We start from the raw sequence: 27,474 nt of genomic DNA, 5'->3' as shown, positions 1-27,474 counted from the left end.
TACACCAAAAATGAGATGAGCGTTACATTTAAGAGTGAGAGCAGGCTACATACAAATACTGTATTGTATGTAAAAGATGGACTGAAGCTTCTCATTCACATGTTCCAACCCTGATAGGGGCAAAGTTATCAATTTCGGTGTTATGTTGAAAACAAATGTATAACTCTCTATTCTTATAAGACAGTGGAACACAATTCCAGACTCAAGTTTTTTAATGTCTGAATGCAACTTAAAGTCGTCAGAGCCATGTGTTCTGATATGATTGATGTAGCTTGCTGACCAAGCAATAAACTGCAGAACTGAACTTCAACTTCTGACAAATCACTTAACATAGTCAATCTCTGTCCTACCATAGCACCAATTGAAATGTAAGTTACCTGTCTTACGTTATAAAATGAAAAAAAAATCCAAAAATCTGATTTTGATTGGACTAAAAGGGTGGCATGCTTACAGCTTGGATACATTTGAACTTTTTTTTATCACAGAAATTTTCTATCAAATAATTACATAAAAAGTTGGGAAACGTTTTTTGTCTCAACAAAATAACTTCCAAAAGCTGTTTTCCAGGATGCTCGTCATGCAGCCGAGGGTGAAATTTACACCAAACTCAACCAGAAAATCGACGAGTTTATTCAGTTAGCCGACTATGAGTGGGGCATGGCTGAGTCTGAGGGTCGTGCCTCAGGATACCTCATGGACTTAATCAACTTCCTGCGCTCCACTTTCCAGGTCTTCACACACCTTCCGGTAAGCTGGATACATTTTCCTTCTATTCACCACACTCTTCCCCTGAAAACATTGTCTTGTGATGCAATGAAGGTTTTGTTTTTGTTGACCTCATCTGCTCTAATCCTGTACTGTTTCATCATGATCCTAATTGAATGTAGACCGTGGAAAAAGTTTACTTTGGCAATATGAGTATATTTCACATTTTACTGTGAACAATCTGTATGAAATGGAAGGTGTGTGTAATTTGTGGGTTCGCTATCATTGCATGCCAATTGTGTTGGTACTGACATTAATAGTTTTGCTCATATTGACATCTTACTACATCAACAGCCTGTTCAGTTTCTCTCTCATCTTTCGAAAAATCCTTTTTTTCTGCCTTGAATGACCTTGTTTCTGATCCTACCTCTAAACCTTCTGAAATGAACAGCTCTCTGCTTTGTTTGCTCTATTATCAATTTATTTTATTCATTAATTGATCAAGCATGCTGTGGTACTCTAGCTGAAATTTACCTCCTCCTGTCCATTTATTATTCCCACCTTTCTTTTCCTGTCCTTTCCTTTGTCCCTTCCCCTCTCCCATTTTTGGTTGATTTGGGGTGCCACTGCTTAGAATAACAACAATGACCATGCATCGATGTCGGTGAGTAATCCTGCCTGTGTTACGACAATATATTGCTGATTCTCAGGCAAATGGGGACATCTTACACATGTTTGATTTAAAGACCATACAATCTTCTGACTTGATACAAGAGACTGTGCCTCTCTTCAAGTGACATAAGTGTCAACATGGGTTATTTCAGAGAAACTATAATATATAATGTTACCTTTTATGACAAAATAGTAACATGTCATAATGTCTAGTCCAATCCCCTTTTGGGCTTGTATCCAAACCTTGTCATTTTTGTGACCGTATGGACAAATGTTCCATTTCCACATGCTGAAATGTGTTTATTTGAGATTCATGCAAGAATGTGGAGATTTGGTACAAATCAACCAGCTCTGTATTGTTTTCAAATGTTTCAAATTGTTTTATGTCAGGTCTGATAAAATTAGTTCATACCCTTAAAGTTCAACCCTTTTTTAAAATCATTTTATGTATTTTTTTAGAATGTTTTTACAATTACTCACCCAGTTTTACATGAATTTCAGAGTTTGATAATCAATTTATTCATTGTATTTTTCATAATAACCAAATTTTGGCTGTCACACCACTTGGCAAAAGCAGATGTCATGTCTGTTATGTCAATCCTTCTTCATGTATGCACAACACCACTACTCATGATTAATCTAAAGTGACAGAATATGATCAGTACTATGACGAAACTTTCAGAGATTGTTTAGATATGATGACTATCGTGTCACAAAATATCAGATTCTATTAAACAGCAACATTATTTACTTGTTCAACAAGGAACTCCTACTTCCATGCTTCAGCTGCTACCACAGACACAGTACTGCTGATAGTTTTGAAAGACTAAAAAAAAACCAAGAGAATATTTTTGATTCAGTGCAGGGTGCATGCCATGCGTATGCGAGAGCTGCTACCTTATCGTGGTGAAGGTTTGTGTGTCTTTAAGGTCACGTAAAGCAAACAGGTCCTCGATTAATGACCACTTAGAGTGCAGTTAAGAAGACTTGCAGGCTCGATGGTGAGTGCCTGATGGTTGGGCCTGCACTGATTCGTGAGGTCGGTCAGGTGCAGTGTGAGTTTGGCGGTAGCCAAAGGTGGAGGTACCATGGGATCCTGATCCTTGGCTGCAGAAGCTGCACATAGGAACCTGGGATATCAAAGTCAGAATCAGACAGGTTATACAGTTATATTTACAGTATAAATAGGTATAAATAATGGTTAACATCACCTCTGATGAGCAAGAATCCTGTGCTTGTGTACAAGGCTGAGAAATTCTGGCTAAGTATAGTTGGGCTTGACTCAACTCCCAGCTCTGGGTCCAGAATCAGTCTCCTTGAAAGGGTTTGGAGTCTCTTTCACTCCTGACTTGCCCCCAGTGAGAGGTGCCGAGCAGGTGTGGGCAAACTTATTGCACCCAGATTCGGTGCCTGAATATTGGGGTTCACCCATGTGGATGAGAGAGTAGCCTCCATCTGCCTTTGAGTGAGCAGGCGGGTTCTTCCTGTTGTTTGTACCCTTGCACTGACTAGCATCTCAGAGTGCCCACCTTTTTTGAAGGGGGTGCTTGAGAGCGTTCCTGCCAGGGACTCTTGTTCTGATGGGGGACTTCAATTCGCACAGTAAGACAGTAAGGCAGTAAGACATGGAAGGGCCTGTCAATGATTGTCCAGAACAAACATCATGCTAAAGCATAAATGTGTCTATGTCTACATTTTGCATCAGAATACCCTAGGCTGCAGTGTGGTGACTGTGGGGTTGTCTCATCAGACATGCTTGGTTGAGAAATGAGGGGAAGCTATCGCAAATCTCAAACTGTTGGTAAGTTGGCTCTGATGGTGGGGGAGAATGCCAGTCAGGCCTGGTAGGCTCAAAAGTATTGTAATGGTCTGCTGTGAACATCTTGTAGAGTCCCCCTGTGAGAAGAAACATCAATTCCCACTCCTGGAAGAACTTTAACCCAGGGGAAGCAGGAGACATCAAGTCCGAGTGGGATATGTCAAGGCTACATTGTCAAGATGGTCTACTAAGTGTTCACTACTGAAGCAGTGATTGTAAGGTAGTTGCCGCCTGTCATGGCAGAAACCTGCAAAGTAGTTGATGTACTCTGGTTGGGAGTCATGGCATCAAGCTGAAGAAGGAGTCCTACACAGCATATTGGCCTACTCAATCTAACAGACATGCCATCCAGTCAGGATACAGAATGTTGCACGCTGGGGTGGGCTCTCTTATCTCTGGGGCTGAAGTAGCAGAGATGATTAACGAACTTAGTCACAAGGATCGAGGGGTGGACAAGATACACCCAAAGTTTCTCAAGGCTCTGGATGTTGTGGGGCTGTCTTGGTTGACATGCCTTTGCAGCATTGTGTGGACAGGGGACCAAAAGGTGTGATCCAGCTACTAGGGGATCACAATTCTCAGCCTCCCCAGTGAAGTCTATTCAAGGTTCCTGGAGAGAAAGGTCTGTCTGATACTTGAACCTTAAATTCAGTGGGTGTACAGTGATAAGGGTGTACAGCAGGCCCAAGTGGGCCTGCTGTACACCCTTATCACTGTCCTGCAGGGTAAATGGGAGTTACCCCAACAAATCTGCATGTTCTTTGTGGAAAAGGCATTCCCTCATGTCTTTCAGGGAGTTCTGAGTGGTCTTTGAGTATAGAGTACCAGATCCCCTGATAAAGGCTGTTCTGTCCCTGTACGACAGCCCTGAACTTCGCCAAGGCTGCCACCAATTGGTCACCACTTGTGTTCCTAACTTTTACGGACAGAATTTCTAGGTGTAGCCAGGATGTTGAGGGGATTTGGTTTGGTGGCTTCAGCATTGGGTCTGTGCTTCATACAGATGATGTGCGTGTGTTGGCTTCATCCATCCATAATCTTTGAAGTGGTTTGCAGCAAAGCATGATGATTGGACGAGAATCAGCACCTCCCAATCTGAGGCCGCAAACCTCAGACAGAAAAAGGAGGGGTGCCCTCTCTTGGTCTGGGATGAAACTGTGCCGGAAGTAAAGCGTTTGTGTACGTCATAGCCTTGTTCACGAGTAAGGCAAAAACGTAGCCGTAGAAATGACAGGCTAGGTGCAGCATCTACAGTTATGGATACTCTCCATTGATCTGTTGTGGTAAATAAGGAACTGAGCAGAAAGTGAAGCTCTTGATGTATCTCTCTATGTTCCTGCCATCACCTATTTTATCACCCTCATGAGCTGTTGATTGTGACCAAAGAAACAAGATCGTAGATGCAAATGAGTGAAATTATTTTCCTTCACATGGTGTATGGGTTCCCCATTAGAGATATGGTGGCCAGGGGGAGAAAAGTCTAGACTACACTGCTTATGCTGTTGGCACAGCAACCTGACCCCAGCAAATACAGCTTAAGAATCAAGCATGGCATTGCCAAATAAAGAAGTTGCAAAAAACAGGTGGGAAACTGCCAAGTGATTTAAAGTTAATTAATATTGTAATTGTTGAATTGTTGAATTAAGGAGTGCGTGTTCGGAAGCAGAGAAGAGAGGAGGAAAGGCCAGAGTCTGGGACTGAGAGAAGGGACTTTGAATATTGGGACTATGACAAGAAAAGGTAGAGCTGGTCGACATGATGCAGAGAAGGAAAGTGGATATACTGTGTGTCCAGGAGGTAGTAGTGGAAAGGTAGTAAGGCTAGAAGCTTAGGAGCAGGCTTCAAGTTGTACTATTATGGTACTGACAAGAAGAGAAATGGAGTAGGAGTTATCTTGAAGGAGGAGTTCGTAAGGAACGTCCTAGAGGTGAAAAGAATGTCAGATAGACTTATGAGTCTGAAACTGGAAATTGAAGGTGTGATGCTCAATGTTGTTAGTGGCTATGGCCCACAGGTGGGATGTGAATCTGAAGAGAAGGAGAAGTTATGGAATGAGTTGGATGAAGTGATGCAGAATATTCCCAGAAATGAGAGAGTGTTAATTGGTGCAGACCTCAATGGACATGTTGGTGAAGGCAATAGAGGGGATGAAGAAGTGATGGGCACATTTGGTATCCAGGCAGAGCAGAGCAGAGCAGAGGACAAAGTGGCAGAGCAGAGGACAAAGTGGTGGAAGGTGAAAAGGGAGGAGTGTTGCGTGGTTTTCAGGGAGGAGTTGAGAAAGGGTCTGGGAGGTCAGGGTATGCTTCCAGATGATTGGACAACAACAGCTAGTGTTATCAGGGAGACAGGTAGGAGAGTACTTGGTGTGTCATCTGGAAGGAAAGTAGATAAGGAGACTTGGTGGTGGAATGAGGAAGTGCAGGAGTACATACAGAGAAAGCGGTTAGCAAAGAAGAAGTGGGATACTGAAAGGACTGAAGAGAACAGACAGGAGTTCAGGGAGATGCGGTGAAAGGTAAAGATAGAGGTAGCAAAGGCAAAACAAAGGGCTTATGATGACTTGTATGCTCGGTTGGATAGTAAGGAGGGTGAGAATGATCTATACAGGTTGGCAAAACAGAGAGATAAAGATGGAAAGGATGTACAACAGGTCCGGGTGATTAAGGACAGAGAGTGAAATGTAATGACTGGTGGTAGAAGAGTGATGGGAAGATGGAAAGAGTACTTTGAAGAGCTGATGAATATGGAAAATGAAAGAGAGGCAAGGGTAGATGAGGTGACTATTGTAGACCACAAAGTGGCACAAATAAGAAAAAGTGAAGTAAGGAAGGCATTGAAGAGGATGAAAAGTGGAAAATCAGTGGGTCCTGATGATATACCTGTGGAGGCGTGGAAGTGTCTAGGAGAGGCAGCGGTAGATTTTCTGACTAGATTATTCAACAGGATCTTAGAGAGTGAGAAGATGCCTGAAGAATGGAGACAAAGTGTGATGGTACCTATTTTTAAGAATAAAGGGGATGTGCAGAATTGTGGCAACTACAGAGGGATAAAGTTGATGAGCCATACAATGAAGTTATGGGAAAGAGTAGTGGAAACTAGACTGAGAGCAGAAGTCAGCATTTGTGAACAGCAGTATGGCTTCATTGCTAGGAAGAGTACTACAGATGCAGTATTTGCGTTGAGAATGCTAATAGAAAAGTTCAGAGAAGGCCAGAGGGAGCTGCATTGTGTTTTTGTAGACCTAGAAAAGGCATATGACAGGGTGCCAAGAGAGGAGCTCTGGTATTGTATGAGGAAGTCTGGAGTGGCAGAGAAGTATGTTAGACTGGTGCAGGACAGGTATGCTAGCTGTGAGACACTGGTACGGTGTGCTGTAGGGGTAACAGAGAAGTTCAAGGTGGAGGTGGGACTCCATCAGGGGTCAGCTCTGAGCCCCTTCTTGTTCACAATAGTGACAGATAGGCTGACAGATGAGGTTAGACAGGAATCCCCATGGACCATGATGTTTGCGGATGACATTGTGATCTGTAGTGAGAGCAGACAACAGGTAGAGGAACATCTAGAGAGGTGGAGGTATGCTCTGGAAAGGAGAGGAATGAAAGTTAGTCGCAGCAAGACAGAATATATGTGTGTGATTGAGAGGAACTCGGGTGGAACGGTGAGGCTTCAGGGAGTGGAGATCAAGAAGCTGGAGGATTTCAGGTACTTAGGGTCAACAGTCCAGAGCAACGGAGAGTGTGGAAAAGAAGTGAAGAGACGGGTCCAAGCAGGTTGGAATGGGTGGAGAACAGTGTCAGGGGTACTATGTGATAGAAGACTTTCAGCCAGAATAAAAGGAAAGGTGTACAAGACAGTGGTGAGACCAGTGATGCTGTATGGCCTAGAAACTGTTACAATGACCAAAAGACAGCAGGCAGAACTAGAGGTTGCAGTGATAAAGATGTTGAGGTTCTCTTTGGGAGTAACCAGGGTGGATAGGATCAGGAATGAGTCTATCAGAGGGACGACACATGTTCGATGTTTTGGAGAGAAGGTCAGAGAAGCCAGACTGAGATGGTTCGGTCATGTACAGAGAAGTGATAGTGAGTATATTGGTGACGGATGCTGGAATTGGAGCTGCCAGGCAAGAGGTCTCGAGGAGGACCAAAGAGAAGATTTATGGACGTAGTGAGAGAGGATATGAAGGTAGTTGGTGTGAGAGAGGAAGATACAGAGAATAGGGTTAGATGGAGAAAGTTGACTCGCTGTGGCAACCCCTGACGGGAAAAGCCGAAAGAAGAAGAAGAAGAAGAAGAAGAAGAAGAAGAAGAAGAAGAAGAAGAAGAAGAAGAAGAAGAAGAAGAAGAAGAAGAAGAAGAAGAAGAAGAAGAAGAAGAAGAAGAAGAAGAAGAAGAAGAAGAAGAAGAAGTAGTAGAAGGAGAAGTAGAAGTAGAAGTAGAAGAAGAAGAAGAAGAACAAGAACAAGAAGAAGAACAAGAAGAAGAACAAGAACAAGAACAAGAACAAGAACAAGATGTGTGTTAATAGAGTTAACACTCCTGCCCATGCAGGGATTTTTCCACTCAACCCTCCCTGGCATCCGACATTGGACTGCCCAAGCCAATTGTCCCACAACCCCACTGGGGAATTCAAACAATGTATATACACACTTGAGGGGCCGCTGAACTGAACATTTCAGTTCAATTCCCAGCTCCTCCTAGTGTGTCAAAGTTGAATTGTTGAATTATGCAGTTGATACCCTTAAACAATTTTTTTTTTTACTTCAACCCAATGGAGCATGTTTCAACCCCAAATTTGATCTCCTTTCATTTGTATTCTATTCATTTTCTATTTTTCTTTTATATGGCAAAATGTATAAATCATATTTTGTTTGCTATTCACTTACTTTCCTTCGCAAATACCTTGATTGTTATCAAAATCCACAAATCACTCCACTTCTTGATTATTAACATATTATATATGTATTTATAATAATACATTTCAGATACTAAAACAAGCAAGAAATAAAAAAAACAAAACAATCAAGCCTTTATAAGAAAATTAACTAGAATAAGCTAGAATTACCTAGAATTGGCTAATTTGTCAAGTATTTTATATCATCTATGTTTGATTTAATTGCTGGTTCTTTGTGACTAATAGCAATGATTTGTGGGGAGTGGCAGCACGTCCTAATGCCTTTTTGTATATCCCAATGGAACTACCAAAACAGATGCTACAGCACAGATTTTTAGTTTTTAGTAAAACACACACATCTCTACAAATCAGACACTGACAACATCACCCTCACAAATCTAAACTGGTGAATGTGGTGAGTGTACGCAACTTTTCCTTTTTTTTTTCTTTAACTATGTATAACTATGAGCCATTTGCCAGAATTTCCAAGTGCTTTTTAGCTTGTCGTGTAGTTTGAGCTTATTTTCTTTGCTTTAATTAATTCTTTATGGAAAGGAAATTTCCATAAGATGCTCAAAAGATGGTATCGTCACGGTATATTTCATCAGGTTTCCTACTCTTTCATAAGATGGCGCAGAATCTGACCGCTTTTCCATTGTTTTATTTTTTTTCCCCTTTATCTATTGTACTTCTTTATGTTCTCCCCACTGTCCTTCCTCCTTTTATCGTTTAACTTTTTCTTATCTTGTTTGATACCATATGATCTCTCAATACTACTACTGCTTTCTTCATATTATGCCATTTTAATCTGCGCTTTCCATGAATTTTCCCTATTTCTATTCATATCTACCCCATCCAATGACACCTTCTTATCTTCATTAACCCTCCCCCATCCCCCCACGGTGATGATTCTTTCTTTCTATTCTCATCCTTTAATCCTGTCTACCATCTCCTCTCCCTTTCCCCGCAGGGTAAAGTGGCACAGACAGCTTGTATGTCAGCCTGCAAGCATCTGTCCACATCGCTGATGCAGATGCTGTTAGACACAGAACTGAAACAGATCAGTATGGGAGCCATTCAGCAGTTCAATCTTGATGTGATTCAATGTGAATGTAAGTGCAACAGTCCCTCAATTTGCTTTCTGTATTAGTGACTGAGAAAAGATGTTTTGTTATTAGTTCAACTGAACTTTATAATGGGAGAGATTTTGGACTGGAAATGTTTTTTTGCTGTCCATTGACTTCTTAGCCTTGCACTAACTACTTTCAGAAAGGTATTTCAAACATAGACGTCTATGCAAAACATAACAAACATAAAATATTTTCACATTTTACATGTAGAAAGATTAAGATATCAAATTAAGATACGAATTGAGTATAATAACAACAGCTATAATAAAACCTAAAATGCAAGTGGAAAACACCAACAAGCAGCATATACCAGTAAATGAGAAACCACAACAACCAATCACAAAGCACAACTAGCTGAATTAATTATTAACAATCATGTCAAAAATGAAAAATTGCAAATAAAATACTGCAACCAATTTGCAAATGTAATCCATTTATTATTGCTTTTACCAATGGACCTACTTTTTGTAGTGATTCCTTATTATTTCAAGCAGTGAAAAATAGAGGTGTAAAGTTTTGAAACCAACACCAATCTTGAGGTTCCTTGTTAAGTTCAATTCATATTGTGCTTGTTCTTAACAAAAGTTATCTTGTGATAACCTCAAAAAGTAGCTTTTGGGAGGCATGGTGATGCAGTGGTTAGCATCTATGTCTCACAGTAGGAAGGTTCCTTTTACCATATTTTCCACACTATAAGGCTCACCGGATTATAAGGCACACCTTCAATGAATGGCCTATTTTAAAAAAAAAATCATAATATAAGGCGCACTGCATAATAAGGCGCATAGAATAGAAGCTACAGTAGTGGCCGGGGTTGCGTTGTGCATCCAGTAAATTGAGCTGCACTTAAGGTAATGTCAACAAAACAGTCAGATGAGTCAGTCAATCAAACTTTATTAATAGTTTTGTATTCTAGTAATAGAGTACAAACCAACGTTCTGACAACTCTGTTCACTCCCAAAACAAGTTAGTGCATTCACAATACGGTACCGTATGTACTGGTAGCTCTTACCGGTATGCCTTTGTTCAAACAAAGCATTTCCAACTCCATTTGTCACAGTTCAAAGCTTTTCATAAAATGAAAGCACCAAGAAAGACTGCCTCTAAATTCGTTGATGTTCATGTCGCTAGCTAGCACTGTAGCCTTCATTCGAATAGTGACCGTGGTGACACCTCTACTTGCTGCTCTCTGTTCAACAACCCACTGTTCAAGTTTGTCCTTTAACTGTAGCCATTCTTGCTTTGTTCCCGAGGAAACTCTGTTCGGGCTTCTTGACTTGGTGCAAGTCATCTTATTGCTTCCTCCACTTCTGCACCATTGATTTGTTAATGTTGAATTCTCTCGCTATTCCCATGTTCTACTGCTTGACTGATCGCCTTGAGTTTCAACTCTGTGTCGTAAGCGTGTCTCTTGAAAGGTGCAATTTTGGGGTCTTTATACAGACATAAGTGGTGTGGGACTGGAATTCCGCTTTACTGGTTTTACCGCTGCTACTTTGGTGACACGCACACACACACACACAAACACACAAATGGAAATGAAAAAGCCCGCTTCGCGCAGTCACATATCCCAGCATGCACTGTGCACTACTTCTTCTGCGGGAGAAAATGGAGTTGGCGGCTGCTTCCCGTAGTTGAGAGACCTCTTACGGCTCAATACTGATCCATACAGCTGAGAGCTGAAAGACAGGATTTGTAATGAGTAGACTGTGATTTCAGACAGGGGCAGGTTTGATAGAAAAGCCCACATTCTGGATATGGTTGTTCTATTGCTAACGTTCCTTTCAGACAGGGGCAGGTTTGATAGAAAAGCCCACATTCTGGATATGGTTGTTCTATTGCTAACTTTCCTTTCCAGAACATGGTTTATGCTTGGTCACTTGATCAACCCTTTCATCCTAAAATCTTCATGTCTCACTGAGTGCTTCAAAGTTCGTTTTTAATTGTAAAAGCTCCTTGTAGGCAAGTGTAGGGAGTTTTCTAGATCAAGTCGCATCCTGACATCCATGCTCTGAGAATCATGTGTAAGGTATGAGCTTTGGAAGTTTGACCACAGAAAGAGAGTGTGTCCACTAGATGCGGTTACCCAGCCAGGCAGGAATGTGGCGTCCAATGTTTATCCCTTCTTTTATCTTGTCTTGGTACAGGGGATTCCTCAATTGGCCTGCCAAGTTACAAAAGCAGGGCACTCCTCCAGTATTAAAACAGGTCACCAGAAGAACGGCCATCACATTAAAGCTGCCATACATGCAATTTTAAAACTTGAAAATTTGAAATATTTATGCTTTTTTAAATAGATTTTATGAATTGAAAATATGTGCCATGTACAGAAACATACATACATACAACATATTTACCATTTTCCCCGGATCTGCTTTAAGCATATCGGTTTATGCATTCGTGCATGTGTGTTGTTTAGGGGTCAGCTGAAGTTTAATACTATGTCAGATGATCTTTGCGTGATTCCCCAAGTTCAGGTGCCACGAAAAGAAACTTCATAGAGATGTGATATTTTTACCTCTCCAGAAATAAAGGATGTGTCAGATAATCCTTGCTTTTACTCTAAAAATTCCTTTACTTCTCTACTGTTTGTTTACTGCTCAGATTCAGATAATGGATTAACTTTCATTTCAGTGTAATGCTACAGCCAATTTAAAATGATTATTGCCTGGTCATGTTTTTGTCATCATTGAGTTACTGTTTTTTTCTACAGTGTTTGCCAACTCAGAGCCAGTCCCAGGTTTCCAAGGAGACACACTTCAACTGGCATTCATTGATCTGCGACAGGTAAAAACAGTGTTTCAAATTAATGGGGTTAAGAAAGCTATTATCAGGACAGTTTTTTATATAAATCATGTAATTGAAAATATAGCTATTTATCTACCAACATGTTTATGAACAATGAATTGTGAGTTTGAAGAGCTTTATTAGCATTATGCATTCATATGTAGCAGGTTTTCTATGTCTGCATGGAGTTTCTTGTGACTCAAGTACTAATTCCCTTCAATACTGCAACTTCTCTTACACCCATTGTGGTCTAGCTTTGTAAATTAAATAAGGATTCCATATGCACTGTTTTAACATTAAAACCATATCGGCCATATTGGCCATATTGCTATGCTCATAACTTTAAGTAATTGATGAAAAAGTAAGACACATTTCAAAAGGAGTATCTCGTAATTTTCATATAATTACTATCATAGTACCGGTAATATTCATATATAAAAAGTTTTGGCCATTGAAACATTATTTGGTTTCAAACAATTGTTTAAAATTTAAAAATGTAAAAAAATACTTAAAGTTGTTTTTACTTTTGACTTCACTTTTATCTTTACAGTGTTTTCTCTGTCTAACCCTCTACAAATCTTAACTGACCTATATTTCACCTACTCAAGAAAATCCCCACCCCTCCACTCGCAGGCATAGTTTCAGCCTACTTGCAGCCATAGTCTCAGCCTCCTTATTTTTGTAAACACCAGTGGTATGTAAATTGTTGTTGGGTCTCATTAGGTTGTGTCTGCATTGACCTGTTAATCTGAGCCTGAGGTGAAGGCTTGGCCTTGTACTCAGTCCAGGTCACAACCCTATATCAGGAGATTTTTGAATACGTTTTGAAAGACTAACCATCCTATTTCTGCCTAGATTCATTTTAAAAAGTATGAATCAACACTAGCATTATACAAACATTCCCCCAAATCCCCTACATTCTGATGATTGATGAATGGATGGGTGAATGAAGTATATGACCTCCCTTTCTTCGGCTATATGATGATGTGCTGCTAATGTTGGTCACTGTTTATACAAGATGCATCTGCTCTTGCTTTTTACTGTATATATGCAGCCTGGTTGACAAAGTGTTAATCGTAGCCTCAGGTAAAGGCGCATGGAAGCATTCAACAACTGGGGTTATGCAGAGGTCAAGCTTTTACTCTTACTGCATCTAATGAGTCAGGATTTTGTTTGAGAACCTTGTGTCTTGTGAGTAAGCATGGACATATTGTAAACTATACATTTTATTCAATATATTTTCAGCTGTTTTCTTTTTTTGGATGGAAATAGCTTCACATTCTTTTCAGTCTGACTATGATTTCTTTGCAGAATTCTTGTAATTCTTAATATAAAATGAAACCTGGAATAGAAAAAAACAATTACGACTGCCCACTCACTGGTGCCTGACATTCACCAGTATTTCTGGAGCCTTGTGTCACCCTTTGACAGCACAAACAATGACATCATAAAGCACCCCTCATTAATATGATTTAATGAAACAGTTTCTACATGCTTTAATTTAGAGAATTACTGTCACAAAAAAAATAATGTTCAAGCTCACCGTGCAATATTAATTAACTAATTCAGCTTTCCATTTGTATGTGTAAGGGTTGACTTTCAATGCATTTTATGTACAGTTTCTCATAATGTATCTGGCTGCTTTCTACATATCAGAAAAATGAGAAAGCAAAGAATATGGTCAAAAGAATGTGGGGGTGGCATGGCACAGGTGGTTAGAGAGGTCATATTGGAACCAAAACCAAATACCAACAGTTCACTTCCTGAACTCCATGAACAAAACACTGAACCCCTAACCGCTCCCTGGGCCCTGCTATATGGTTGCACACTGCTCATGGTTCAATCATGATGGGTCAGTAAAAAATGTAAAAAAAAAAAAGAAGTTTGTATCATAATTTTTTTAACATTTACAGTAGTGTGCTATAGGAAGAAAAAAAAAAAGTCCTGTGATCTTTGGGAACCCCTCCTGCAGGTGCTTCCCAGTTCAGCTTGAACCTATTTGGTGCTAGTACCTGAAGTGTGCCACTAACTTAACCCACTAATTTACTGCTAGCTTGAATTTTCAGCATCACATTCGCCAGTTAATTGCCAAATTAATGTCTGTAAATTCAGTGACCTCGAGCAATTTTCAAGTATCCAGCTAGCCTGATATGTTGAGACCAATAAGTGAATTTAAATGCAACCTTGTAGTTTTTTTTAATAATTTATATGAATCATGAAGGGCTTGTGCTATCCAGTTCTTTATACCGAATTATCATCCCTCAGTGGATGAATAAGGGAAATTTAACGTATAAAGACTATCAGTCAGCTACATATTCAGTCTTACTTATTCAGTCCTAAGTTAAGTTTTTGCTTGTTTTTTAACTGCATACAGTCAGTTTGAAACTCAGAAGCAGGAGCCGTTTTTTTGCTGGTTTGGTCTGATTTGTGAACGCTAACTACGGTGCTGTTGTCCTTGCACAGTAGAAGAAAGTCTTACGGTCACATTCAGTCATACATGAAGCACAACATTAGCGACATTTGACCACTGCATTTAACCAATCATGGATGAACCATGACCAGAAGGCACCTACTGAACAGTGGAAGAAGCACTTAGGGGGTTCCGTGGACCGCCACAACCGCTCTAGGCCCTGTGCGTCACACCAAGTAAAGACTACGAGGGGCTAAGAAAATTCATAAACAGTGTTGGCTAGAATACCTGACAGGGTCAAAGGGGCATTGGACATTAGAGCTGACCATTATTTGACCATATGCGTCAAGATGATCCACTAATCCACTTTTAAATGCCTCTACATATCATTCAGAGGTACAAGCTGGATGGTGTTGAACGCACTGGAAAAATGATGGAGCCCGATGGTCACAGTGCTCCCAGGTCAGGCCTCTCTGGGTTGGCGTAGCTTGGTAGTGATGATTTCACCTGTGGGGAATGGTGTAACCAGGAGTTAAGATGCTCAAGGACAAGGCTACCCAGTGTCTTCATGACACGCACTCCTCCTCTTCTTCTTGTTCTTATTCTTCGACCCACAGTAGCCCAATTTCCATTAGTACCCTGTAGGTCATCAGTACCAATGGCGGTCGTTGTTAACCCGGTCCGCGACCGATCCGGTATGGTATAGTTTTGGTTGTCTCGCATATTTGGTTTTGGCAAAAGTTTTACGCCGGATGCCCTTCCTGACGCAACCCTCTGCATTTATCCGGGCTTGGGACCGGCACAGGGAGACACTGCTCCGTGTCCCCCCAAGGCAGGCTTGGAGAGACACGGGCCAGTGCCGCCCTGAGGCTGCATTCCACTAGTGCAGTACCAATCACCCAAAAGTGTCTGGTGAGGGTAATCTCTCTCTCTCCTTTAGCTGAATAATACCATTGTCACTATGCTGTTCTTTCACAAATCTCTCAACATGACCCAAACTCCCAGCTGTTTCACCCTATTCCATCAGTATACACTGTGTTAAGGTGGGGCAGGAGGAGGTCATCTCCATCAGGTTAAATAGGGGTCATGGAAGGGTTAAATTTTGAAGTGTTCTTTTAAACCTCTGATACCCGTCATATCACATATCAGCAGAACTCCCTCTCTGAGTCCTTACTTTTGCATGCTCCTAGTCTCGTATAATTTTTCTGAGGCTGACAGTGATACATTGGACCAACTTACATACAGTAATATTGTCTTACCTTTTTGATGAACAGTTTCACATACCTCCACTTGCCCAGGATCTCAAAAGAAGCAGTGATTTAACTCTTGTTTCCAAAGAATTGTAAAATAATAGAGTTGTGGCCCTCTCAGTAATTGGTTCCGTAGTTTAATTTTTAATGCAGTGCGTGGCAAGTTGAAGGTTACTTGATAATAATAGTCATATAACTTGATTGCTATAACTTGAAGTACTTCAGCTAAGATAAGCAACCATACATTTTGTCATTAACTCATTAAATCAATATCAAATTATGTATGTTTTTATGGGTGTTTTTCAAGTAACTACATCCAAAAAATGGATATATTTGTTGCAGTATGTGGTTGAGTTTTAATGTCTTGCAGATTTCAATTTTCTCTAGTCCTCCATAGGTGATATAAAAAAAGTGATACAAAATTTATTTGCATAATAAATTTGCAGTACACAGTACACGATAAATTTGCAGAATATCCTTCAGCAACCGACTCCTTAACCCCAAATGTGTTGGAGAGATTTTGTAGGTCCTTCTTAACAGCTGCTGTTTGGCTTCCCAGCTCTGCTGTCATTAGCATTCTTTCATTCATTCATTCATTCATTCACTGAACTATACATCCAATCACCCATAGTTGTTGCTGCTGTAAGCATTGTCGCACGCCTCTAGTTGCCGCTTTTGTACATTTTTGCACTGTTTATATAGTTTTCATATTCTCTATCTTTATTTCTTTTTATCGTATATTTTTAGATTTATATATTATAATGCTGCTATTTAAACGTTTCCACTGTGGGATGGATTAAAGGAATATTCTATTCTATTCTATTCTATTCTATTCTATTCTATTCTATGTCAGATCAACCTGGTAAAGCTGGACAAGAAGACTACCCAATTATATAGTTATCTATTAATAATGTAAATCATCATAGGCTTGCAGAAATGCAAATCCATTTTCAAAGTGGTATGAAAAGTAAGAATTATGCATTTACAATTTATTGCCAATTCCTGGTACGACTCATGCTGTCCTCCTAGTCTAGTCACCTAGCACAGACTTAACTCATCGTACGGGGGCTGCATGGTGCGGTGCGGTGCGCTGCAGTGCGGCGCAGGGTTAGAGCAGTTGTCCATGGAACCGAAAATTCCTACTAGCTTGTTCAAGTGTTGTTTAGCAAGACCCTGGACCCCTAACTGCTCCTGGCACTGCTCTGTAGCTGTCTTCTCTTCATGGTTCATCCATGATGCGAATCAAATGTAGGGGTCAAGTTGTCAATGTTGGGCTCTATGTATAACTTATTGTGACAATAAAAGGGTTTTCTTCCTCCTTTTAATTTTTATACAGTACCATCAATCATGGTCAATAAAATTTGGCTTTTTTAACATAAAAAATTATTTGAAAAAACTATCTAATGTTCGTAAAAACAGATTTCTACAAAGTTATGTCAATGAAATAAAAATATATAAAGAAATATAATTGTTTGCATAATTAATCACCCCCTTTTTAAGTTAATGGTCTAATTCAATAAAGGTCCATCAAATTCTTGCCTATAATCTCACATTTACTGAAATGAAGATCACCTGATTAGTGTGGTTGTGCTTCAAGTGATTGAAGTATAAAACATCTTTGTCCGAATGGTCCAAACTGGTGGATTAGTATTCTTGGCGACAATTACACCATGAAGACAGAAGAACACTCCAAGAAACTCAGGGAAAAGGTGATTGAGAAGTACAATTCAGGGAATGGATACAAAAAAATTTCCAAGGCATTGAACATCCCCCAGAGTTTGGTGAAATCCATTATCAAGAAATGGAAGGAATATGGCACTTGCGTGAATTTGCCTAGATCAGGCCACCTTTGTAAACTAAGTGACCGAGCAAGTAGGAGACTAGTGAGAGAAGCAGCCAAGACCCTTACGACTACTCTGAATGAGTTACAGGCTTCAGCTGATGAGATGGGACAGACTGTGTATAACTGCTGTGCAACTGCTGCCCGGGTTCTTCACCGGTCAAAGCTCTATGGGAGAGTGGCAATGAGAAAGCCTCTGTTGAAGAAAAGTCATATTAGATCTGTTCATGCCCGATACCAACGGAACCTGATTGAGCTTGAGCGGTTTTGGAAGGAAGAATTGGGCAAAATTGCTGTGGGCAGATGTAGAAGACTTATCGAGACTTATCCACACAGACTCACTGCTGTGATTGCATCCAAAGGTGCATCTACAAAATACTGACTGGAAGGGGGTGATTATTTATGCAAACAATTATATTTCTTTATATATTTTTATTTCATTGACATTACTTTGTAGAAATCTGTTTTCACTTTGACATTAAAGAGGTTTTTACAATACATTTTTGTGTTAAAAAAAGCCAAATTTTATTGACCATGATTGATTTATGAGAGCACTAAAAGGTTAAAACATCCAAGGGGGTGAATACTTATGATAGGCACTGTAGATACATTCATTTCCTTAACCTAAAAGAATTGTGCCTTGCTACACTCTCATTTCTCTGTCTGTTCTCATCAGATAGTGAAAAACACTTATTGACTGACTTGTCTTTTTCTGTGTTTGTATGTTTTATCTGTAGCTGCTTGACCTATTTATGGTGTGGGACTGGTCAACCTACCTGGCAGACTTTGGGCAGCCAACCTCCAAATACCTGAGAGTCAATCCGGCCACAGCCCTGGCATTACTAGAGAAGTAAGTGCCGAGGGTATTTTTAAAACCAAGTGGCAAGAGTAGTGGTTGTGTGTGTGTGTGTGTGTGTGTGTGTGTGTGTGTGTGTGTGTGTGTGTGTGTGTGTGTGTGTGTGTGTGTGTGTGTGTGTGTGTGTGTGTGAGAGAGTTTTTGCGTGAGCAAAGTGCTGATGAAGTGTCTGAATATCCAGAAAATTGTCTTTAAAGTACCCTACAATGCACAAACTTTTAAAATTTAGTTTAATTATTTTCAATATGTGATATTAGGTGATATCAATCAGTGTAAGAAATGCTGTTTTGAAGCTCATATTACATAATTCGCAAGGCCTCTAAAATTTTGTCTACAACCCAATTGAAAAGGTTTGATAATATCAAAAATGCTCATTTATCAAAATAGCGTATTTGCGTTTTGTAACATTTGTCACAATTTTACATAAATTTTTGCCTTTGAGCTGGTAAAGTTTTTCAAAAATGCATTGACTGGGGTAATATAATCTATGCTTGCCAACAGACAAAAATGATTAAAATGTCAAAAAAACAGTCTTCTTTAAATAAAAATAGTTAGACACTTCTACCTTTAAGGTGCATCACATGATCAACCATTTCAATTTTTCTCAAGGAAATCAAGCCATAAGAAAGTAAAACCAGTATTGCATCTCTCATCAACAAGTGATGAAATCCAAGACCTTATTACGTCTACAAATATTAAGACAAGAAGAATGTGTAAAGTGTAAAAATTGTGTAATTTTCTTCATTTTTTTTTTTTTTACATCTTATATTGTCTATCTTTTTTGGAGTTTTCTTTTTCTTTCCTAAGACGAATTGGCTTTTCATTGGCATAGGAAACCTGTGGGTAGAGCTTATTTCAATGTCCTGTGAAATCTCAACAACTCACACATCTACAGTATGACCCACATTAGCATTTGTTGAGGTTATAACACACCTACATTCATTTTAATGATACAAAGATTTTTCTGATATGGCTTACATTACATTGACATTTAGGAATTATACTAATTAAATAAGTTGGATACATCTACATATACGGTTAATCATATGATTAATCACTTAATACTTTATTATGTATCTATCCTTGTAATACATGCTCTTATTGCTTTTTCTTGCTGCTGGTCAGAGTCTACCGAGGGTAAGGGCAGTTTTCTGTCTACAATTATTTAGTACTCTACAATTCATCATATGAAAAAAATTCAGTGAAATTTTAAGCATAGTTCTACCTCGTAGTTCAATGTTTTTAACTTACCTATCACCAATTGTGGTATTTTTCTAGATGCAAACAAGAAACCATGAACTCCAGCAAACTTTTTGTAAACTTTTTTACATTTGCAAACAATTCAGTGTGGTTGCCACATGCTGCACGAAACACTGCCCGTCAGGCACTTTCCCCATTATTCTCAGTTGCAAGACCTGGAAAAAAATGTTTCTTGGCCAAAATTTGCAAGTCCATGTGGAAAAAATTCCAGATAAACTTTATTGTCCCCCAATGTGAGATATTTGACTTTGGCGGTTTCAATTGTGCGTCAGCCAAAGAAGATGATAAAACCGAACAGACAGCACATAGATGTTATTGATTAACATACAAGTTACTAAAAGTACCTCTACAACATTGCCCATAAAAACCTGAGACAGTAAAAATTGTGCTTATAAACTGCATGAAAAGGAAAAAGGGGTAATGGGAGATTCGCCTGTTAAAACGTGCCTATTCGCTCCAACTGGTACCAATTGCCTTTCACGTTTTAATTTCATGTTGATTATATCTATTGCTCTTGTTTTTATCCACTGTTCTCTACTATAAAGTGTCCTTCAGTTATTAGAAAGGCACTTGTAAATGTATTATTATCATTATTATTATTATTATTATTATTATTATTATTATTGTTATTGTTGTTGTTGTTGTTACTTTGCAAATTTTATAACCGCTTCTGTTACATATCCGGTGTGCCTCATGCAAATGTTTACTGTTTGAATAGTCAACATGTTTCCCTCTATGTGAAGGATGAAGGACACAAGTAAGAAGAACAACATCTTCTCTCAGTTCAGGAAGAATGACAGAGACAAACAGAAGCTGATAGAGACTGTGGTGAAGCAGCTGAGGAGCCTGGTCAACAATATGTCCTCCTAAATACATGTGTCATGTGTGTTTGTGATGTCACAAGCATCCAGTAAATTGCATAGACACTTCCTAAATAACATCATACCTGTTCAAAGAAATATCCTTCTGATGATACACAGGTCAAAGGTGTATATTCTGTACAGGCAAACAGAGCACACTCCGTGTAGTGTGATATCATGAAGGGAAGCAACTCCTTGCAAGTACATCATGTCCTTTCCTAACTGTAATATCGCACTGTACATACCAACATACCACACATACTCAATGTATACTGAAAGGGACAGTTACATGTTTGTAAAATATTGTAATGGCTATGACGATAAGACAAACTATTGTTTTATATGTCTGTGAAAGTGGAATGATTGTAGCTGCAAAGAAAGAGACACAAGTGCTGGGACTATGTCACAGAAGGCAACCTATCACCTTGTCCACACAATGATGGGTGAAAGTTTTTTTCTGGCTCTATCAAGGGGACAAGTTAATGAAAACACAAATATCAAACATTCTAATATGTCTCCTACACTTCTTATGGTTAATCCCTATGAAACAACTTAATGATTCTTCAGTCCTACATCCCCAAAATATTATATACTGTTCAAAGCTTTCAAGCATCTTCATCTTATTATGTTGAAACAATGGCTTTACGCACTGATAGTTTTATGTCTGTTGACAAATCATCTTTGCTCTCTCCAGCAGCCCAGTAACCATATGGCAGAAAATTGTTGTTTGAGAAATGGACCTTTATTTTTTTTCAAACTGTGGTGAAAATCAGCCACAGACAGGTTTCTAAGTGGGACAAGTACCAGTATTCTTAAATATGCAATTCATTTTAGCACAACTTCAAACTTGTGTCCAGGGTTTATCTACCGTTTGTCAGTGTCAGTGAAAGAGTTACAGGGATATAATGCAGCTGATATTGCTTCAATTTACTGCTTATACTTGATTGACAGAATTGGACAATGCTTTTGTACTGCTTGCTTGGATTACTTGGATTATGTATGCATGACCCAGTGCTAATATAGTAGTTTGTTTGAAGGTCTTGAACTGCTTTGATACTTCCTGCAGTTTTCATAACTTATTTATGACCTGTAAAAACATAACTCAAAATTTGATTTGATAGTGAATTGAAGTTTCTCTCACCTTTTCCTAGTCATTCAATCTTTTAATGTTTGCATGTTAAAAACCAAGTTAAGGAATCAGATTAACTTCAGTGAAATAAGAATTTGATTTAAATACAGGTTTTTCCACAAACCTCTGTGTCTTCTATCCTTGGAATACTTGAATTCCAACAGAAGTGGTTATTGTGCCACCACACTTCTAGCACAACCTACATCATAGAGATGTGCAAATAAATTTGGCTTTTGCACACTCATGTGGAGCCAGCCACTGGTTTCAGTTGCCCACCTTTGCTAGCTTCAACATTTGTTCATATGTTCAAGACCCCAATTTTAAAAAAACTGGTCCTTACCACATGCTAGACTCCCTCTTTCCACTAAATGTGGAAATATAACCTGGTATGATCAAGATAAACTTATAGTCCCAGTAATTCAGTGTAGCTGTATCTGTGTGTGTTCTGTAGAAATGTTTGCGATTTCAATTGAAAGAAAATGAATGAATGATGATGTCTTATATCTCTGTCAATTTTTGCATTTTTCTGCCACATGTTTTACAGGAAGCATCCGCCTCAGACACTGTGTGCATAACAGCTGATATCACAATTGGTTTGAAATTTCCTTTTCAGTGGACTATGAAATTGGAAGGTGACCAACAAGCTCACAAAAAAGTTTCAGCAGTTAGATCTGACAAAGATCAAGATTTGAAAGGGGTATTGGAGGTGTGCAGATACTGTCTGATTTTTTGAAATACATAGAATGTTTGCCTTGAATAATATCTTTTCTGCAGAAGATATAAACTTGAAAATCTGCTGAGTTGCTCCTTTAAAAATGTATGACCAATATACAGGGGTACACACAGAGAGAGTTATTGCCTTGTCTTTGGATGCATGAATCATTATATTACACAGGAGCCAACTCTGTGCTATCCAAACAGCAATTTGCACAACATTTCACTATAATCAGATTTCACCTTGGTCTCATCAACCTGAACAATGTTTTCACTGAAATCTCATCATCGATTGTGTCAGTTTCTCTAGTGAGTGGGAATAAAATATAGAAAGTTGGCTTAAAAGGGTGAACAGTTTAATAGCCTTCAGAATAATTTTGTAAAAATGCAGGCAAAACTAATAACAAAAGAAGCATGGGGCTTTTTTCTAAAGGTAAACATAGGATCATTAATAAAACTGTAACAACATTATTTTGTTCGAGCTCTTTAAGGCTTCATTCAGATACGAGATATGGTTTAATAATCTGAAACAGCCCACTGCAACAGACTCTATCACTTTGACGATAGGTCTTTTAACAAAGACACCGGTTAAAACCAAAGATATATTTTAAAAGCTACATCAGTTTGCTGACCACTGCTAACTTTAATTTAGGTGTTTGATGAGCCTGCACTTTATTTGAAATTGACATTGAAACATTGGCATTTCTGATAGTCAGAAATTGAAGACACATTCTGTTCTATTCTGTATATTCTAAATGATCATAAGGATTCCACCCTGACTTTGCACTTTTTCCAAATCCTGCAGTACATTTATGCCATGTATACCACAAACTAAGCTGTAATTTGCTCTAATTTGAAAAAGACATAGAATAAGATATTTTATGTTGTCTGTCATGTGTGTGTCACTTTGCATGTCATTACAGTCTCATGAGTATCAAACATAATTTCCATTAAAGATTCTGAAATCCACTGGACAACTTTACATATTGTGAACTAAATTGCCTGACGGCATATGCTTCTTATGCACCTGGCATGTTGGACTAGGTTGCTTGTGCTTTCTAACTGTCCTTTGGTAATGGAGGAAACTGTGAGATGCCCTGTTCACCCAATACTCTTAGTAAATTTTAACACTTAAGGACTAAGGACATGTGAAGTTGAAAGCTTTTTGTGTTTCTCAAGTCACTCCAGATGTTCCATTTCCAACTATATATTTCAGCAGGCAGTTGGCGTGTTAAAATGATGATATAAAATTGTATATTTAACGATTTAATAATTTGCCTATAAATTCTCTGTTTTTGTTATTTAAAATTAAGTGAAATTTTAGCACCTCATTATACAGATGTCTCCTCAAAGAACAGCAATAATGAATTGAGGTTGATAAACATAGAATACTAAAGTTTTTTAGTATTTGCTCAGTTCTCAACTCTCAGCTGAAATGTTTGCACTGTAAACATGGCAGTTTATGTTTTGGGGGTTTATTTTTTGCCTTTTTTATTTAGTTGATTGTTAATGCCACTGTATATACTGTATATTTTGTAAACAATATATTAAAGCAGATTTCTGTCACAAACAAAATATGATTGACCCTGATATGTGTCTCTGTGATGATGGAATATTACTTCACTATCTTAACTGACTCACACAGCCAAGTGATTTAGCTTTCCACCTGTTATCATCTAATTTTCAGATCCAGTTACACTGATTATGTCAACTGATGATGACAGTCCTCTCATTAACTGTAAGGGAGTATATATAGCAAGAGAAATGACTGTCTAGCCCATCTAGTCACGGTATGAAACTCCTCAAACTTTTTTAATTGCTTTCCAATGTTCAAATCATTATAGAAGCGTGTTCATATTCTTGTCTTAAATAAAAAAAAAAAAAAATTGACCTCTGCTAGGAATACAACTGTATATCAGGACTCAGCAGAATTAGAAAATTTTGTCTGACCACCTCATAGCATTAAATGTCCATCCCTTCAGCAACTTTTTGTTTAACAAGTTCTCTCTCAAGTACCAAATGTAAAATAATTTTTGTGTTTAGCGCCTGAAGTTCTGAGTAGAAATTACATTACTAAAAGAACACAATTTTTTTATGTCTAAATATGAACTGTCAAACACAATGAAATAGCATTTCATTGATATATTAATCTTATTTTTCACATTTCAATAATTATGTCTTATTTAGTTGCTCTATTGTGTACTTAGGCAGAAGAACAAGAACAAGAAGAGGAAGAGGAGGGCGTGCTCAGAAGTAGAGAGAGAGGAGGAAAGGAGAGAGCCTGGGACTGAGAGTAGGGACTTTTAATATCGTGACTATGACAGGAAAAGGTAGAGAGTTGGTCGACGTGATGCAGAAAGGGAAGGTGGGTATACTGATTGTCCAGGAGACCAGGTGGAAAGGTAGTGAGGCTCGAAGCTTAGGAGCAGGCTTTAAGTTGTACTATTATGGTACTGACAAGAAGAGAAATAAAGTTGGAGTTATATTGAAAGAGGAGTTTGTTAAGAACGTTCTGGAGGTGAAAAGAATGTCAGATAGACTCATGAGTCTGAAACTGGAAATTGAAGGTGTGATGCTCAATGTTGTTAGTGGCTATGGCCTGCATGTGGGATGTGAATTTGAGGAGAAGGAGAAGTTCTGGAATGAGTTAGATGAAGTGATGCAGAATATTCCCAGAAATGAGATTGGTAATTGGTGCAGACTTCAATGGACATGTTGGTGAAGGCAATAGAGGGGATGAAGAAGTGATGGGCAGATTTGGTATCCAGGATAGGACTGCAGAGGGACAGATGGTGGTAGATTTTGCAAAAAGGATGGAAATGGCAGTAGTGAATACCTTTTTCCAGAAAAAACAGGAACGTAGGGTAACTTATAAGAGCGGAGGTAGGAGCACTCAGGTAGGAGCACGCAGGTAGACTACATCTTGTATAGACGAGGTATCCTGAAAGAGATCAGTGACTGGCTACACTTTCACCCACACCTACTTTGCAGACGGCATAGGATGGCGGTTTGTAGGATGACTCTGGTGACAAGGAAGATCAAGAGGATAAGGGCAGGGCAGAGAACAAAGTGGTGGAAGCTGAAAAGGGAGGAGTGTTGTATGGTTTTCTGGGAGGAGTTGAGAAAGGCTCTGAGTGGCTAGGGAAAGCTTCCAGATGATTGGACAACAACAGCTAGTGTCATCAGGGAGACAGGTAGAAGAGAACAGTGTGTGTTATCTGGAAGCAAAGTAGATAAGGAGACTTGGTGGTGGAATGAGGGAGCACAGAGAAAGCAGTTAGCAAAGAAGTGGGATACTGAGAGGACTGAAGAGAACAGACAGGAGTACAGGGAGATACAATGTAAGGTAAAAATAGAGATAGCAAAGGCAAAACAAAGGGCGTATGATGACTTGTATGCTCGGTTTGACAGTAAGGGGGGAGAGAATGATCTGTACAGGTTGGCGAAACAAAGAGGTAAAGATGAAAGGGATGTACAGGTCCAGGTGATTAAGGACAGAGAGGGAAATGTATTGACAGATGCTAGAAGAGTGATGGGAAAATGGAAAGAGTACTTTGAACAGCTGATGAATGTGGAAAATGAAAGAGAGGCAAGGGTAGAAGAGGTGACTATGGTGGACCATAAAGTAGCAGAGATTAGTAAAACTGAAGTGAGGAAGGCATTGAAGAGTGGAAAGGCAGTGGGTCCTGATGATTGTGGAGGTGAGGAAGTGTCTAGAAGAGGCAGCGCTAGAGTTTCTTACGAGTTTATTCAACAGGATCTTAGAGAGTGAGAAGATGCCTGAAGAATGGAGGCGACGTGTGATGGTGCCCATTTTTAAGGGTAAGGGGGATATGCAAAATTGCGGTAACTATAGAGGGATAAAGTTGATGAGCCATACAATGAAGTTATGGGAAAGAGTAGTGGAAACTAGACTGAGAGCGGAAGTCAGCATTTGTGAACAGCAGTATGGCTTCATGCCTAGAAAGAGTATTACATATACAGTATTTGCGTTGAGAATGCTGAGATTCCCTTGTGCATTGCATTTTGCACATATTAGGCACACTCTACAGAAATGTTTTGCAAATGATTGAAATCCATACATCGTATAATACAATGACATTTGCTGAACCATCCCCCCTGTTGAGACATGAGTCGGTCCATGGCTCAATATTGCAGCCCACCTGAACAAATTTCTGGGAAGGACAGATTTTCCGTCTTGGGAGACATAGATACCATCTGTCAGAGCCGTGCCCTGAGCGGTCCATTTAGTACGCTCAGTCGCCGGGCCCTGCTGTTGCATAGCCTTAAGAACGTTAGTGTCAACATCCTGTGTCAGAGTACAGAGAGATGGAGGAAGTGGCTCAGCAGCTGCTTCCTTTCTACCTGGCGTTATCGTTCGGCCATTGCTACTTAAATTGTGTCCCAAATATTTTACTATGTCTTTGCATAATTGCACCTTGTCTATGTTGACTTTATGTCCTTCTTTTGCTAGATGTTGTAGCAACGCCATTGTATCTATTTTACACGTTTCAAGATCCGGGGATCCCAGCAATATGTCGTCGACATATAGTAAAATTTGGCTCCCTCCTGGAGGTTCGAATGTGGACATGCTGGAGCCCATTGCCTGGGAATAGATTGTTGGGCTCTCACAGTATCCCTGTGGCAATCGCGTATCAGTGTATCGCTTCCCTTTAAAGTTGAATGCGAACCAAAATTGACTTTCTTTGTGTATTGGTACGGAGAAAAATGCATTGCTAATATCCACCACAGTAGAGACTGTTGCGTCATTCTGGAGTGTAGTCAGCAATGTATGAGGATTGGGTACACACGGTTCTCTTTGGATGACAGCATTATCTACAGCTTGTAGGTCTTGGACCATGCCCCAACCCGTAGAGGGTGCAGGCTTTTTTACTGGACATATGGGTGTATTGCAGGGCGAGTCGTTACACTCGATGATAACACCTGCTTTGATTAGCGCATCTATTACTGGTTGTATTCCCTCGAGGGCGTCTGGTTTTAGGGGATACTGTCTCATTTGTGGCCTGAATTCGCTCTTGGGTCGTATTTTTACTGGTAGGGCTCCTCTGATTAGCATCAGATGCTCTCAGTTCCTCCTTTCGTTTGATATCTTCTTTGTGAGGTGTTATGCCTTTTAAGGCAGCTT

General features: G+C 39.4%; 1 protein-coding gene across 9 annotated transcripts in view; it reads left to right on the top strand.

The window, feature by feature from the left end:
* Window positions 1-23,903, top strand: part of exoc6 (exocyst complex component 6) — a 69,663-nt gene extending 45,760 nt beyond the window's left edge. For 6 of the 9 annotated variants that reach the window (XM_086140496.1, XM_086140490.1, XM_086140489.1 and 3 more), the window contains 6 exons: window positions 568-747; window positions 1,340-1,369; window positions 9,063-9,204; window positions 11,936-12,009; window positions 18,247-18,359; window positions 20,369-23,903. In XM_086140496.1, the coding sequence (XP_085996622.1) occupies window positions 568-747; window positions 1,340-1,369; window positions 9,063-9,204; window positions 11,936-12,009; window positions 18,247-18,359; window positions 20,369-20,495 (666 nt within the window). In that variant the 3' untranslated portion in view covers window positions 20,496-23,903. The remainder of the gene's footprint in view (window positions 1-567; window positions 748-1,339; window positions 1,370-9,062; window positions 9,205-11,935; window positions 12,010-18,246; window positions 18,360-20,368) is intronic. The other 3 variants (XM_086140492.1, XM_086140491.1, XM_086140498.1) reach the window with 2 other exon arrangements.
* Window positions 23,904-27,474: the final 3,571 nt, after the last annotated feature.

This window comes from Fistularia commersonii, chromosome 33 (assembly GCF_037954325.1).
Source record: "Fistularia commersonii isolate RoL2024-O1a breed Wild chromosome 33, RoL_Fcom_v1.0, whole genome shotgun sequence".
In the NCBI taxonomy this organism is placed as follows: Eukaryota; Metazoa; Chordata; class Actinopteri; order Syngnathiformes; family Fistulariidae; genus Fistularia; species Fistularia commersonii.
Note: the sequence above shows the minus strand (reverse complement) of the source record. Positions and strands in the feature narration are given on the sequence as shown.